Source organism: Natrix helvetica (genome assembly GCF_964273705.1).
Source record: "Natrix helvetica genome assembly, chromosome: 8".
NCBI classification, from domain to species: Eukaryota; Metazoa; Chordata; class Lepidosauria; order Squamata; family Natricidae; genus Natrix; species Natrix helvetica.
Window position 1 is genome coordinate 28,408,747 of NC_138559.1, and position 13,911 is coordinate 28,422,657.

The 13,911-nt window shown below is 46.7% G+C and overlaps 1 protein-coding gene across 4 annotated transcripts in view; it reads left to right on the forward strand.

Annotated features, from left to right (window-relative positions):
* Nucleotides 1–13,911, forward strand: part of DSCAML1 (DS cell adhesion molecule like 1) — a 111,981-nt gene that overhangs the window by 83,364 nt on the left and 14,706 nt on the right. For all 4 annotated transcript variants that reach the window (XM_081961379.1, XM_081961380.1, XM_081961381.1 and 1 more), the window contains exons 12-17: nucleotides 3,671–3,870; nucleotides 4,052–4,148; nucleotides 4,974–5,102; nucleotides 8,890–9,057; nucleotides 9,876–9,946; nucleotides 12,757–12,997. In XM_081961379.1, coding sequence (XP_081817505.1) covers nucleotides 3,671–3,870; nucleotides 4,052–4,148; nucleotides 4,974–5,102; nucleotides 8,890–9,057; nucleotides 9,876–9,946; nucleotides 12,757–12,997 — 906 coding nt within the window. The remainder of the gene's footprint in view (nucleotides 1–3,670; nucleotides 3,871–4,051; nucleotides 4,149–4,973; nucleotides 5,103–8,889; nucleotides 9,058–9,875; nucleotides 9,947–12,756; nucleotides 12,998–13,911) is intronic.

Genomic DNA, 13,911 nt, shown 5'->3' on the forward strand with positions numbered 1-13,911 from the left:
GCATTGCACCTAGAAAGCAGCCGATAAAGCTCGGGGGAACCACGGGGCAGCCAAAACTACACATGCTGCTGAAGTGTAGACCAGCTGCAGCTTCTGGATGGTCTTCAAGGGCAGCCCCATGTAGAGCACATTGCAGTAATCCAAACAAGAGATGACTAAGGCATGGGTGATTGTGAGCAAGAGCTGCTAATGCTGCCAGGCCTGCAGTCATATTCCTTTACCAACAGGAGATCCTGGGTGACAAATGCTTTCATTAAAACTCCACGTTCCCCCACCCACCCAAAAACAAAACAAAACCCACCCCTGACTTTTCATGATTAACCATTGCAGTTATCAGCACAGCAGTCTCCCTTTTAGGAAGGGGAAGGCCCATGCCATTCATGGAAAGGGTGGCAAACAAGGTTAGCATCTTCACTGGGCCATCACCAAAAGGAAGTTGGGACTGGCTGGTAGGCATACCTGAGAGGGACCCCCTTGCTGGTTGCCACTCCTGTGCCCCCAGGCTGGGCTCCAAGTCACCCTCCCGGCTCTCTTTCTTTTCTTGCCTCTGCCTCTCCTTGCTCTCTCAGGACTCATCGAGCCTTTTGGGGGAGGGGTGCTTTTCGTGCCATCTGCCCAGCAAAACCATTCCTAGTTTCTGTTCCACTAAATTGCCCAAGTGGGCACTTTTCGAGTGAATGGCCAGCATTAAATGCGCACCCTTGCCTTTGCTTGCCCCCCTCCCCTTCAGCCACTGGGTTATGTGGCACTCCAGTCTTGCAAACAAAATGGTTTGTGTGGCGATGTGGCATCACAGTCCACCCTCGGTTCTGTCCACATGCTGCCAATGGGAGCAAGCTGAAAGTCAGCCTTTTCCCAGCTGCTAATTGAATTAGATTGCCATGGAAAGCGGAGAAGCTGTAACTCATTAAACCCCCCAGTGTCCCATTAGAATTGTGTGTGTTGCCTTTGCTGATTGTCATTACCATATATTACTGCACTCTTTGGGTAAGCAGTGCCTTTTTTTAATCTCTACCCCCTGAGCCAGCCTGGTTGCATACTCAGCATTCCCTCCCCCCATCATTTTTGGATTAGGAAGAAGAGGAGGGGATAGCATGTGTTAGCATGACTTCGTGGCAACTGCCCCTGTGGTGAGCAAGAGCTTCTGGCTTCTGCTGGGATCTTCTCTGAAGCTTAATGGGCAGGCTAAACTGCTGTGGAAACTGAGGGGAGGGTGGGGGAGCCAGGCAGCTTGCGGCCAAAGCAGCCCATGCAAGAGCAGTGGAGAGCAAAATTCAGAAAAGGGGGAACAAAACTGCCTGCCCTCAACCCTTTGACTCGGCCTGCAGTAACAAGGAGTACATCCATCCCTCCATCTACTCTGCAAACTCAGATTTTGGCTGCCCACTTGGTCTCCTGCGCCCTGCAGCTCCTTGCCCTACAGCTCTCTCTGAGTGGACAGCCAAACAAAGACCTTTGGGAATCTTGTCCCCCATGCCCAGGGTCCAGGACCATTCAAGCTCGGTGCTCTGGGAAGGGTGCCTGCAACTCCAGGCTAAATTTCCAGGTCTTTCCCCCCCCCTCCCCCCATCCCTCTCTGCTGAAAAGAAGCTGCGAGGGGCTGTGTGCTCTCTGAAGCAAACCTTGTGCTGGGCTGGCTCAAGATTCTTGCACAGAAAGTGGGTCATTGCATCTTCTCACCTTCCACCAGCCATGTTTGAGAAGTCCCATGCTCTGCTAGGCTCTGACAATTCCATCTGCTTCTGCATGTCTGTCTGGTTTTCTTAAATTTGGAGATGGCCTTGCCTTGGCTTCTGCCGATTCCTCTCCCCCCCCCCCCCCCCCGCAAGCTCAGGGGCTGTGAACAGTTGCTGCAGGTTGATTGTTTTGCTGGCTCAGCTCAGCTGATCCCTGCGCTACACAGAAGCTCTGGGACTCTGTCAATTGCTGCTCAAGGAAGCCACAGAGATCCCTCTGCTTCCCTAAGGTCCATTTTATCGAAACGACCAAAGGGTGGAAAGGTTCCCTTTGGTCATAGCTGGAAACTCTTGACAACTGCCCGATTAGGGAGGGGCTGGCCACAGCTTTCGTGTCAGCATCTGCTGACCCCCTTTGGAGCGAAAGGAGACCCCTTGGTGGGCTTTTTATCGTTGTGTTCCCTCTCAAGCCAAGCCTGCCTCTTGTGAAACCCATCACCACCGTGTTCTGCTCAGTTCCTCAGAGGGAATTTTGCAGATCTCTTTGAACAGTATCCCACAACACATCCTTGAAAGTATAAAATCTTACTCAGTAATTCATGTGAACGTCACGGTGGCTGCAGCTTTTTCATGGTTAAAACTTGTACTTGGTTATTTGTCTTTCACAATTTATTGTGGATCCAGATGTGCGTTATAAATTGTGCCTGCTTCATTATTCCATGAACTTCAACTCTGGTGGAAGACAGGGCCATTTCTTCCTGGTTCATGTTCTTACTCCTTGGCTAAGAATTAATGGGTGGTATTTAGGCAGAGAGTTGTGCCTTCCCCACAACTGGGAGTGGGCTTTCTTTGGGGAGTTCTGATCACTTGTGGATGTGGATCTGAAGGCCAGGAGTTTTGTGTGACTTCCTCCAAATTGATGCTGGGTGGAAAGAATCATGGATTCCCCCTTGTCTGTCTTTCCCGGACCAGTTTCCCCTCCGACTGACCTCTGGGGGGGACGAAAGGCAAGGGGGAGAGGGCGTCTGAGTAGCAAGGGGGGGGGGCGTTCTTGACTGATTTTCCTTTCAGCGCTAGTTTATTACATTTATTTATTACATTTATATCAGAGGTGTGTTGCTCCCAGTTCGATCCGGTTCGGCCAAACCGGTAATGGTGATTTGTCCTGGGTCACAGAACCGGCAGCGACCGAGCTTGGCCACGCCCCCGAACTGGTTCCTTGGTCTCTTCTGTCATCGCAGGCATGTTTCTGGGCATGCATAGAACAATTTTCAGTCAACTGAGCATGCACGGCACACACTTGTGTGAAGCTAGCAGTGTGCAAGCGATTCCACCCCAGATTTATAGGCCTCCTATCTCACTGTTATAATGCTACTGTTCATCTTCCATATTTGTGTTAGCTTCCTTGTGTAACATTTAGAAGAGAAAAAGCAAGACCCTCCAAAGAGGAGTTCCCCGATTAGCGTAAAGTGGCTGATCTTTCTCGGTGCTCTCTAGTGCAGCAGATCTGGTGAACTTAAGCCTTCAGCATAGCTGCCTTTGTGACCCACAAAGCTCTCCGGGTGACATAGAAGCTTTTTTTGCTCATCAGATTAAGTTCTGAGTTGCAAGGGTGGATAAACATCCAAACGTGGAGCTCTTCAGCAAAGGGGATGCCCCAAAGGCGCTCTGTGTGTGAACCAGGATGCTTTCCGCACAGTGAGAAGAGGCTGTCGAGAGCTTTGTGGAGTGTGATCCTCCCAAGTGCAGGAGCCTGCTGCAAATCTCCAGATCTTTAAGCTTCCAGCCGCAGGGTTCAGGTTGCTTCTCATTTAGCTTCCCCTTTGAGGGAGTTACACTGTAAAGCAAAAATAACCTAAGTCCTTCTCAGGTATTATTGCCTCCCCCTGCCCGGATGTTCCGATTCAGAAGGAAACATGACAAGCAGCAGAGACTTTAACAGACTTCTCTTGCCAACCACAGCCTTCCTCTCCTCTCTCCTCTCCTCTCCTCAGTCCCAGCTATGATCACCTCCCACCCCAACACCACCATCGCCATCAAGGGCCAGGCTAAAGAGCTGAATTGCACAGCTCGTGGTGAGCGCCCCATTATCATTCGTTGGGAGAAAGGGGACACCGTGATTGATCCCGACCGAAACGTCCGATACGCCATTGCTACGAAGGATAATAGTGACGAGGTCATCTCGACCCTCAAAGTAAGACGTGGGGGTGGGGGTGGGCAGGGCTGCAGCTGGGCTGTTAACATGCTGGGCCTTTTGTGAGCCTTTTGTGGCAGGGGAGAAAAAGCCAGCCTGGAGATCTCCCAACTTGCGGCCTTGTCCAGAGGCCTTTCAGGGAACGGCATTGAGATTTGAGCTGATGTTGCCTTCTCCACAGCTCAAGCCTGCTGAACGAGGAGACTCTGTTTTTTTTTCCTGCCATGCGATCAACTCCTATGGGGAAGACCGAGGACTTATTCAACTTACTGTACAAGGTATTGGCCTTGGTTGGGTGTGTATGCGCGTATGCAATGGTGCCTTTCAGATGCTGCTGGGGGCTTTGGCGCGTAGCTTCTGCTGGGTTAATCCCCAGTTTATGACAAGGGAGCTTTGAGGGGTGCAGAACACTGACCACATTTTAGTAAAGCTGCTATCAGCAATAAAAACTTAAGGAACTCAGCTCATTTTCTATTTTTTCACAGACAATTTCCTGAGGAAAGCATGACATGAACATGGATTTAAAACAATTAAAATATTACGTCTGAGTCCCTGTTGAGAACTTTTCTAAATTTTACCCCTCCATCTGCACCTAGATGTTCTCAAGGAATTCAAATGTAAAGTGGAGATGGAAGGGTGTTTCCTCCCCCCCCCCCCCCGCCAACAATGCCCAGATTTTGGAAGATGGGGAGCTGCTGGTCTCCCATCATTTCTGAGCTGGTTCTGCATTGTCTCTTGGGAGAACTAGCCAGGGGCTTCTGAGGCAAGGCAAATTTCCCTGGTTGCACTGAGCTGCCATGGAAATGGAGTTCAGCGACCCACACCCGACTCTTAGCAATGGTCCCGGCCATCCTCCGTCCACCCTCTGACATGCAGGGGACCTTGCAAAACAGTCTTTATCTTCCTCTCTGCTTTTACATTTTATGCAATTGGCTGGATATGCAATTTCAGTTTATTCACTCTTTGATATATTGTTCAATATGCTAATCTTTTTTTAACCTGGGTTGGAGGCTGGTGGTCTGGTGTATGCATGTATGCTGTGCATGGGGGGGAGGAGGGTGACATTTCCTATTTCTTACTGCTGCTCTCCTGTCCCTCCGCAGAGCCACCAGACCCTCCAGAACTGGAGATCCGAGAAGTGAAAGCCCGGAGTATGAACTTACGGTGGACTCAGAGGTTTGATGGTAACAGCATCATCACAGGCTTTGATATTGAGTACAAGAATAAGTCTGGTGAGCAGAATTAATGATGTTCTGAGTGGAAACAGGAATTGGGAAACACCTTACTTAAGATTCATGCATTTTTTTAAAAAGTTATTTATTACTGCAGGTCATCCTCAACTTTCAACATTTCATTTAGTGACCATTCCAAGTTACAACACCACTGAAAAAAAGTTTTTTCACTTTTGACCATTGGAGTCATCTGATCAAAATTCAAATGGCAACTGGCATGTATTTACAACAGTTGCAGTGTCCTGGGGTCACGCGATCCCCTTTTGTGACATTCTGACAAGCAAAGTCAATGGGGAAGCCAGATGTAAAGTTTCCTAAAAATGCCCTAATTGATTCATGAATATCGAGTCAAGTTTCAATACAAAGCTAGTCATTTATTAGGAGCATTATAGGCAAGATCTTTTCGCAGTCAAGTCTAAGCTTTGTCTGATTTATAGCTGAACTTTACCCCTGTTCCTTCCCTCCCCTCAGTCTGTTTCTTAAATCTCATTCCCCTATGAGGTGCACCCCTCCCAAGCCGGCTGCAGTAACCTGAGATCCGACTTCAGCCGCCAGTAGGCATGGAATGCACTCCCCCCCCCCTTCTCTTACTATGACAAAGCTGGGAGTTGGCACCAGAGTAATTTAAAGACCATGTTACTAACTTAACAACTGTAATGATTCATTTAATAACTCTGGCAAGGAAAGTTGTAAAATGAGGCAAAACTCACTTAATAAATGTTGCACTTAGCAATAGAAATTCTGAGCTCAATTGTGGTCATAAGTCGAGGAGAACCTGTTCTGAGAAAATGGGAAAAATTCAACTTGAATAGAATGTTGGCTTCGTTGGCCTCAAATGATGCTGCAAAACGCAGGGCCAGGGAAAAAAAGAAGGGGTTTGGGTGCAAGAAGTCGCACTCCAGCGTTGCAGGTCCCTTGTAGATGCGGTTCCATTGAGAACTCTTATGTCAAGTACAGTTGTTCAGCTTGTTGTGAATCCATGTGCTGGTGATGCTGTCTATCCCACATTTTTGTTGTTGTTATTGTTGTTAAATGCCTTACTGGCCTAAGTAAATTATGTCCATAGCATTTCCCTGATTCACTAATTTAGTCACTTTGTTAAAGAAGGCAATAACTGTGTGGCACGATCTGTTTTTAACAAGCCCATATTGGCTTCTAGTAATCACTTTGCTCATTTCTAGGTTTTTGCAGATCCACTGAATATCTTTTTCCAAGATTTTCCCAGGTATTATTGTCAGGTTGATTGGCCTCTAGTTTCCTAGATTCATGTTTTTTTTTTCCTTTTTGAAGATTGGAATCACAGAGGACTCTTTTCCAGTCCTCTGGCAGTTCCTTGGTTCTTCAGGAGCTTCAAAAGATTTTGTTCAGTGGTTCCGAGATAATTTCTGCCAGTTTCTTCAGAACTTTGGGATGCAATCAATTTGGCCTGGTGATTTGAACTCATCCATACCTTACAGGGGATGCCTTACCATTTTCTTGCTTATTCTGACTTGTATTCCTACTCTGCCATCTACTGTACTGTTTTTGATAGGTAGGGCAGAGGCAAACATGGATTGGGCAGTTCCATTTTCTACCTGTTATCCATCCCTTCCTTGGCATCTTCTCCCATTAGTGGATTGATCATTTCCTTGACTTTTTTCTTCTTTCTTCCACGTTGAAAAAAAGGGGCATGATGGCTCAGTGGTTAAAGATGCTGAGCTTGTCACCTGGAAAGTTGATAGCCCGGTTACGAGACCTGAGTGCCATGCATTGGGGTGATCTCCCCATTCCTGCTCTCCTAGCAATTCGAAAGCATGCAAATGCAAGGAGGTTAATAAGTGCCACTTTGATGGAAGTTCTGTGCATCTTTGGTGTATAGCCATGCTGGCCACATAGCCACGAACAATGTCGTTGGACAACCCTGGCTTCCTCAGCCAAGAAACAGATGAGCACCATGCCCTAGAGCCAGACACGATTGGACAGGGAAACCTTTACCTTTACATTAAAAAACCTAGTTTGTTATTTATTTACCATTCTTTGCACAGTCAGCCAGATGTTCAGATTGGATTTGGTATTTTTATCCACCTATCCGGTCTTTTGCAAGGATCCGGGATAGGCCGAAGTTTGATGGTGTTACAGATATCATCACAGGATGTCAACTGTTCCAAGTAAAGCTGCCTCCTGCAATGGACTTATGGTGAATTTGTCAATGCCCATTGTGTTCAAGTTGTTTTGAGATTACACCCAAGGCCTATTAATGCCATCTTTGCTTTTGTTTGCCACAGTTATTCCATTTCTATTTACAGGCCTTCATATGTTGTTATTTTCCCAGTTCTTTCTCTTTTATTCCGCTATCTCCAGGTACTGTCGCATCCAGTATTCAGATGGTTTTTGTCCTTCTTATGGACAATTGTGAAGTCTGGCATGTTGTGTGTCAGATGTCTGTCTGTTTGAATTCTAAGTTCCAGAGCACTTTAGCTTCTTCATTTTCTATTACTTTATTTATCTACTACTTTATTCTATTACCACCAGTTCCTGTTTGCAGGCACAGGGCATTACTTGCAAATCTTCCAATGTACCAGTGTTGCTATTTTGTCGTGTCATTGTTTGTAGTCAGTCTGTGCAATCTTCTTGCAGCAACTAACCAAGTGGTCCACTGTTTCTTCAGCTTCTTTTCATAGGCTACCTGTTGCCTGTGGCCTGATATGCATTTGTGCTTAAGGCTTGTACAGCCAGAATTAGCCCCTCTGTGTCTTCCTTCAACTTCCCTGCTCTTAGCCATAGCCACATCTTGTTGTTGCCTGTTTTGCCTAATATATATTTTAATGTAGCGGCCACACAATGCCTTGTCTTTCCATGCCCCTTTTCTATTTTTCATTTGGTCTTTCTTGCAGGCCAGTCTGGTGTCTCCAGTACTTGCTAAGCCTTCCCGATATACTCGTTTCACTGCATCTTCTTCACTGTCCTTCAGAGATTCTTCCAGTGTCCTTTTTACTTGCAACATTCCATGCCCACTTATTTTCCTTGGTAAATAAAGTCTGTCAACACCTAATGTGTGAACGAAGGGCATGTTTCATTGCCATGGTATTTCTGGCCTTCCTATCCAGGGCCTTTAGTTCTGCTTGAGCCCAGTCTACTATTCCAGCTGTGTATCTAATGACAGGAATTACCCAGATGTTAATTGCCTTGATAGTATTTCCTCCACTGAGTTTGCACTTTAAGATCTTCTTCACTGTAACAATGTTGTTTATATTTAACCTTCTTCTTTACTTCAGTGTGGCTGATGTTGTCAGCTTGAAGTATTTGTAGTCTTCATCCAGATTCTTGATTTTATTTTCATAGGACCTTATAGATTTCCCCCCGTTTGATGGTAAGCATTCCAAATTCCACTGCAGTTTCGTGGTGGTATATATGGACAGTGCTGAGCAGGGATTCTGTTTCAGGTGATGTTTTTCCTTACAGCTTCAGCTCATCCATGTAAAGGAGGTGGGAGAGCCTGGCAGAGGTTTTTGATGTTTGATAGCCGTGGATATTTCTTATTTATTTATAAATACATTTATTATTTATAGGTTGATATTATTTAGCTTCTCTGTGCAACCATTTTGGCTGACTTGTTACTCTATCTTAACCTCCAGCCTCTGAGGAGGATATAATTTTAGAGGTGTGAGTAAAAAGTTCAAAAGTAAAGCTTCTTGACATCCTTCCCCATCTTTCCAATTATTTTTGGTTTCAAAGTATTTACGACACGCAGCTGTGTTTAGAACTCTGGATCAACAAACAATCTCTCAGCCATTCTATTTATTTCCAGATTCCTGGGACTTCAAGCAATCCACCCGGAACATCTCTCCCTCCATTAACCAGGCCAATATTGTTGATCTTCACCCAGCCTCTGTATACAGCATCCGCATGTTTTCATTCAACAAGATTGGCCGCAGTGAGCCAAGCAAGGATCTGACCATCAGCACGGAGGAAGCAGGTACCCATCTGCCTCAGGGCTGTATCCACAAGATAATTTATGAAACAAATTGGGCGATGGGCAAAGTGTGAGAAAGAGGAAGTCAGGAAGGTTGAGAGCACACAATTGTCTGTTCTTAAGACCCTTTTCTTCTTTTCCCCCATCCTTTTTTTGCCCGTCTTTTTCGCCTAAAAGTCTCGGCTCCATAGACAAGATTTGTGTTTGTGTGTGTGTGAGGGGGGGGGGGTGCATTGTTGTCTGGCAACAATGTATGTGTGAGTGCACATATCCTTACCAGATTGGCAGAAGCCATTTGCTTGTTTTCTTGGGTTGGTCCGGTCAGGAAGCTCCCTTCCTGAGCTGAGTGGTGGGCCAACTGGGCTAATCTGTCCTTTAAAAGATTGCCTAGTATATTGCACAATGAAAACATTGGTTGAGTGGAATTTATCTGATGAAATGCCTCGTATCAAAATAAACAGCTCTGTCTTCTAAAGTGCCACAGAATAATTTATTTTTCAGTGTACTTTATAGCATTCTTAGAGGTTTACCCTTTAAGCTGAAGAACTTTGTGAGTTTTCCAGTTGCTCTGTTGCTTGCTGTCTTCACTACCAGCCTTTCTCTCTCCACCCTACCCCCTTCCCAGCAAGCTAAAGCAACTGGTGCCACCTCTGAAGTTTGTAGAACAGATGCCTAATCCCCTTCCACTGGGCCTGGTTCCCTTGGCATTTCAAAGGCATGGAAAGCCACTGTCAGAAACACATTCAGGCACTTCTTTCAAGAACTGGGAACAAAGAAAGAATTTGTCTGTGCAACATGTAATGTGACTTCCACTCTTTCAGCTCCTGATGGTCCCCCACTGGATGTCACCTTGCAGCCAATGACATCCCAAAGCATCCAGGTCACCTGGAAGGCAAGTATGCACGTTTCCATGCTTGAATGAGGGCTGGGATCAGTGGTGATTCTTATTTATTTGAACTATGAACATAACAGCTCATGACCAGGCATGGTCTGTTGGCTGATGTGGAACAGAAGGTGCTCTTGTCCTTTCCCCTTGAAACATGCTTGAGAAGGGTGGCCCTGTCCCTGCTCCTGTTTTGAAGCTCTGGGCCTCTGACACCCGAGGCAATCAGAGAGCAGTGAAATGGTGATGCATCCCAGAGGGGGGCAATGTGTGGGAGACCCCCTGGCTCTAGTATTTAGCCCACCAGCCTTTGTTGCTGGCTTGTCATGTGCTAAAATTTGTGGGGGTCAATACAGAGCCTCCGTTTCAGTCCTGCTCAACTGAAGAGCACTTACAAGAAGGCATTCGACTCCTTGGCACGTGATTGGATAATCAAATGCCTGGAAATAATAACAGTCAGTAGAAACATCAGAAGCTTTGTGCAGAGACCAATGGCACAATGGAAGACAGGGTTGCTGGTCAATTATGATAGACTAGGATAAGTTAATATCAAGAGAGGAATCTTTCAAGGAGATTCACTAGGACCAATATTATTTGTCATTGCACTGGTTCCTCTTTGAACAATACTGAACAAATTAGGCCATGGCTATCAAACATCAAAAAACCCTGCCAGACTCTCCCACCTCCTTTACGTGGATGAGCTGAAGCTGTAAGGAAAAACATCACCTGAAACAGAATCCCCGTTTCACAGCTGGAATAGTAGACTGGGCTCAAGCAGAACTAAAGGCCCTGGATAGGAAGGCCAGAAAAACAATGGCAATGAATCATGCCCTTCGTTCACACATTAGGTGTTGACAGACTTTATTTACCAAGGAAAATAAGTGGGCATGGAATGTTGCAAGTGCACCAAACAGCTGAAGAAGTAAAAAGGGCACTGGAAGGATCTCTGAAGGACAGTGAAGAAGATGCAGTGAAGGCTTAGCAAGTACTGGAGAGGCCAGACTGGTCTGTAATGGACCAAATGGAAGAATGGAAAAGTTACATGGCTGCCACTTTAAAAAAACTAGCAGGCAAAGCATGTAATAATAAGAAAATGGCTTATTACTGGCAATGGCTAAGAACAGGAAAGTTGAAGAAAGAGTCAGAGGAGATAATTCTGGCTGCCCAAGACTAAGTCTTAAGAACAAATGCGCCTGCAGCCAGAATTGAGATGACCGCAACAGACAGCAAATGGTGCCTCTGCAGAGAAGAAGCCAAAGAAACTGGACCACCTAGTTAGCTGCTACAAAAAGATCACGCAGACTGAGTGCAAACAATGGGCATGGCACACTACTAACATTACAAGATCTGCAAGAAATGCAATTTGTCTGCAAGCAAGAACTGGTGGGATCACAAAATAGACAAAGTAATAAAACATAAAAATAGTGGTCTGGGACTTTAAAATCCAAACAGACAAGCATCTGCTACAAAACAATGCAAACGTTAGAATTGTTGAGAGGAAAGTTTGGATAGGGGACACGGCGGTACCTAGAGACAGCAGAAGAGAAGAGAGAGAACCGGAGAAAATCACAAAACATAAAGACCTGCAAATAGAAGTAAAACAACTGGCAAAAGAAAGCAAAGCACCAATATATGCCTTAGGTGTCATCCCAAAATACCCAGAGCACCATTTGAACACCACTGGCATTGACAGAATCCACACCAATCAATTGCAAAGGCAGCTTCCCTAACCCTAACATTTAACACAGGGGTCCCCAACCCCGGGCTGTGGCCCACTACTGGGCCTTCAGCCATTTGGAATCAGGCTGCGGAAGTGATGGGCGAGTGTGCAGGTGCACGTCCTCATTTGCATGAGCAGCAGGTAAGCACATGCATGCACGGTCCATTGATGTGAGAGGCGGGTGTGTGTGTCCCCCCCCTGTGCATACAAATGGAGCTGTGTGAGCATGCTTGCCCATGGTTCACATGCAACCATCCCCTCTCCCACCCCACTGCCGGTCCGCACAGCCAGAAAAGTTGGGAAACTCTTTAACACCCTCAAACAACATCTGCCTACCCCGGGTTCTTGGGAGGACTCAATAGAAAAAAATGCCAAATCCAGTCTAAACATCTGGCTGACTGTGTGACCAACCATAATAATAATTTATTAAATTTATATGCCACCTGACTTCCAGGGCCCAACTCCCAGTGACTCTGAGTGCTTATTTTGAAAATAAATAAATAAATATACAGTATTTTTTAAAAAAATATTTTTTAAAAAAACGCTGAGGAGAGAACTTTATTTGCCGAAAGTCCTTCAGTTGAATGACTGGGTTAAATACTTGAGGCAGGGGCTTCCTTCTTGGCCTGTAAGGAGCTGGCACTCTATCTTAAAAGAGAAAGGTAAAAACAAGAGTTCTCTTGGCTCGTACTAAAACCAGCTAGCCTTCTTGGTGGGGGGTCTTCCGGATTCCCAAGGTGCTGGCAGAGTGGCTTCCACCTGCCCACTTTTTCTGCTGGGTCCTTCTTTATTGATGGTACCAATGGGAAGACCAACTCTTCTGCCTTTCTCCATTGCCAGCTGGGATCCTGCCATCCACAGCATGTTAATATAAGGAGGGCAGGCTACATTGAAGGCCTGGTAGGCTCTTGGCCCATTCAAACAAGCCTGCACATCTGTCAGTTGAACCTGGGGTGGGAATGTAGGCAGTTAACATTTAGGGGGTTGGGTAGGGGAGTTATTCCCCTCTCTCACCCTGACCCTGCCTGCCAGGCTCTGGCTCTTCCCTGGACTCTCTCTCCCCTGTTTTACCCCTCTTCTTTACACGCCCATCTCGTAGGCCCCAAAGAAAGAACTCCAGAACGGGGTTATCCGAGGCTACCAGATTGGCTATCGGGAGAACAGCCCAGGAAGCAGTGGGCAATACAGCATTGTGGAGATGAAGGCCACGGGGGACAGTGAAGTCTACACCCTTGACAACCTGAAGAAATTTGCCCAGTATGGTGTGGTGGTGCAGGCCTTCAACCGGGCAGGCACCGGCCCCTCGTCCAGTGAAATCAATGCTACCACACTGGAGGATGGTATGTCCTTGCCATTGCTTGGTGTTCAGCAGCCGTTGCATTTTATTTCAGCCCAGACAGGCTTTCCTGCAAGATGGTATCCCTCCACCCAAAGCTGCTACCCAAATCTTTCCAAAGGGAGCCCTGTTTCTGTTTTCCACACGTAAGCGGATTTATGTGTTTCATCATCAGAGGCAGAGATCACGGCTAGGAGAAGCATGTGGGCTCCCTAGTTGGGTTTTATTGTGCTCCAGGCATTTTGGGGTTTCAGGTGCCTGCAAATAGGTGGCAATTTCTCTATGGGAGCTAAAATAAATGGTAGTCACCATTCTGTGCAGGTCACCATTAGGATAAGTGTGTGAGTGGGAGAGAGCGAGAGCCTTCCCTTCCCTTTTCAAGATTGGCACAGAATAAGATTCCTGACTTGGAATGCCTCCTCTCTCTCCCCGGTGTTAGTGTGACATCTGGAGGTGAAAGGGCCTCCTGCACACAGGCTGCCCATCAGATTTTGCTGATTATGCGTGCCCTGTGCTCCTCCTGATCCCAGGGGCATCCTGGGCCTTCCTTGAATGCCACTCTGAAGAGTGCCTGAAGTTTGCCATCCTTCGGCACCCCCAGTCTGGACTGGCGGAGGTAACATCGAGTCTCTCCAGGGTTCCTTTGTGTAGCTGCCCCCCCCCCCCCCGCCTCCAGAGCTCTCCACCCACAGCTCCTTGTGCAGGGTGCAGCAGCTGGCCTTGCCAAGGAGCAGCCCTGTTGTGCCTGTAGCGGCCCTGTTTCCTCTGGGGATTTTCCACAGGATTCCATGGGGGAGAGCTCAGCACTCGGAAAACAAAACCAAAGTTTCTTCCTCGTTGGTTCAGCAGTTTTTCATACTTAATTAAGGTCCTCATTAGCCTGTCAAAGCAGGATCATTTCCTGCCTAGATTAGCACT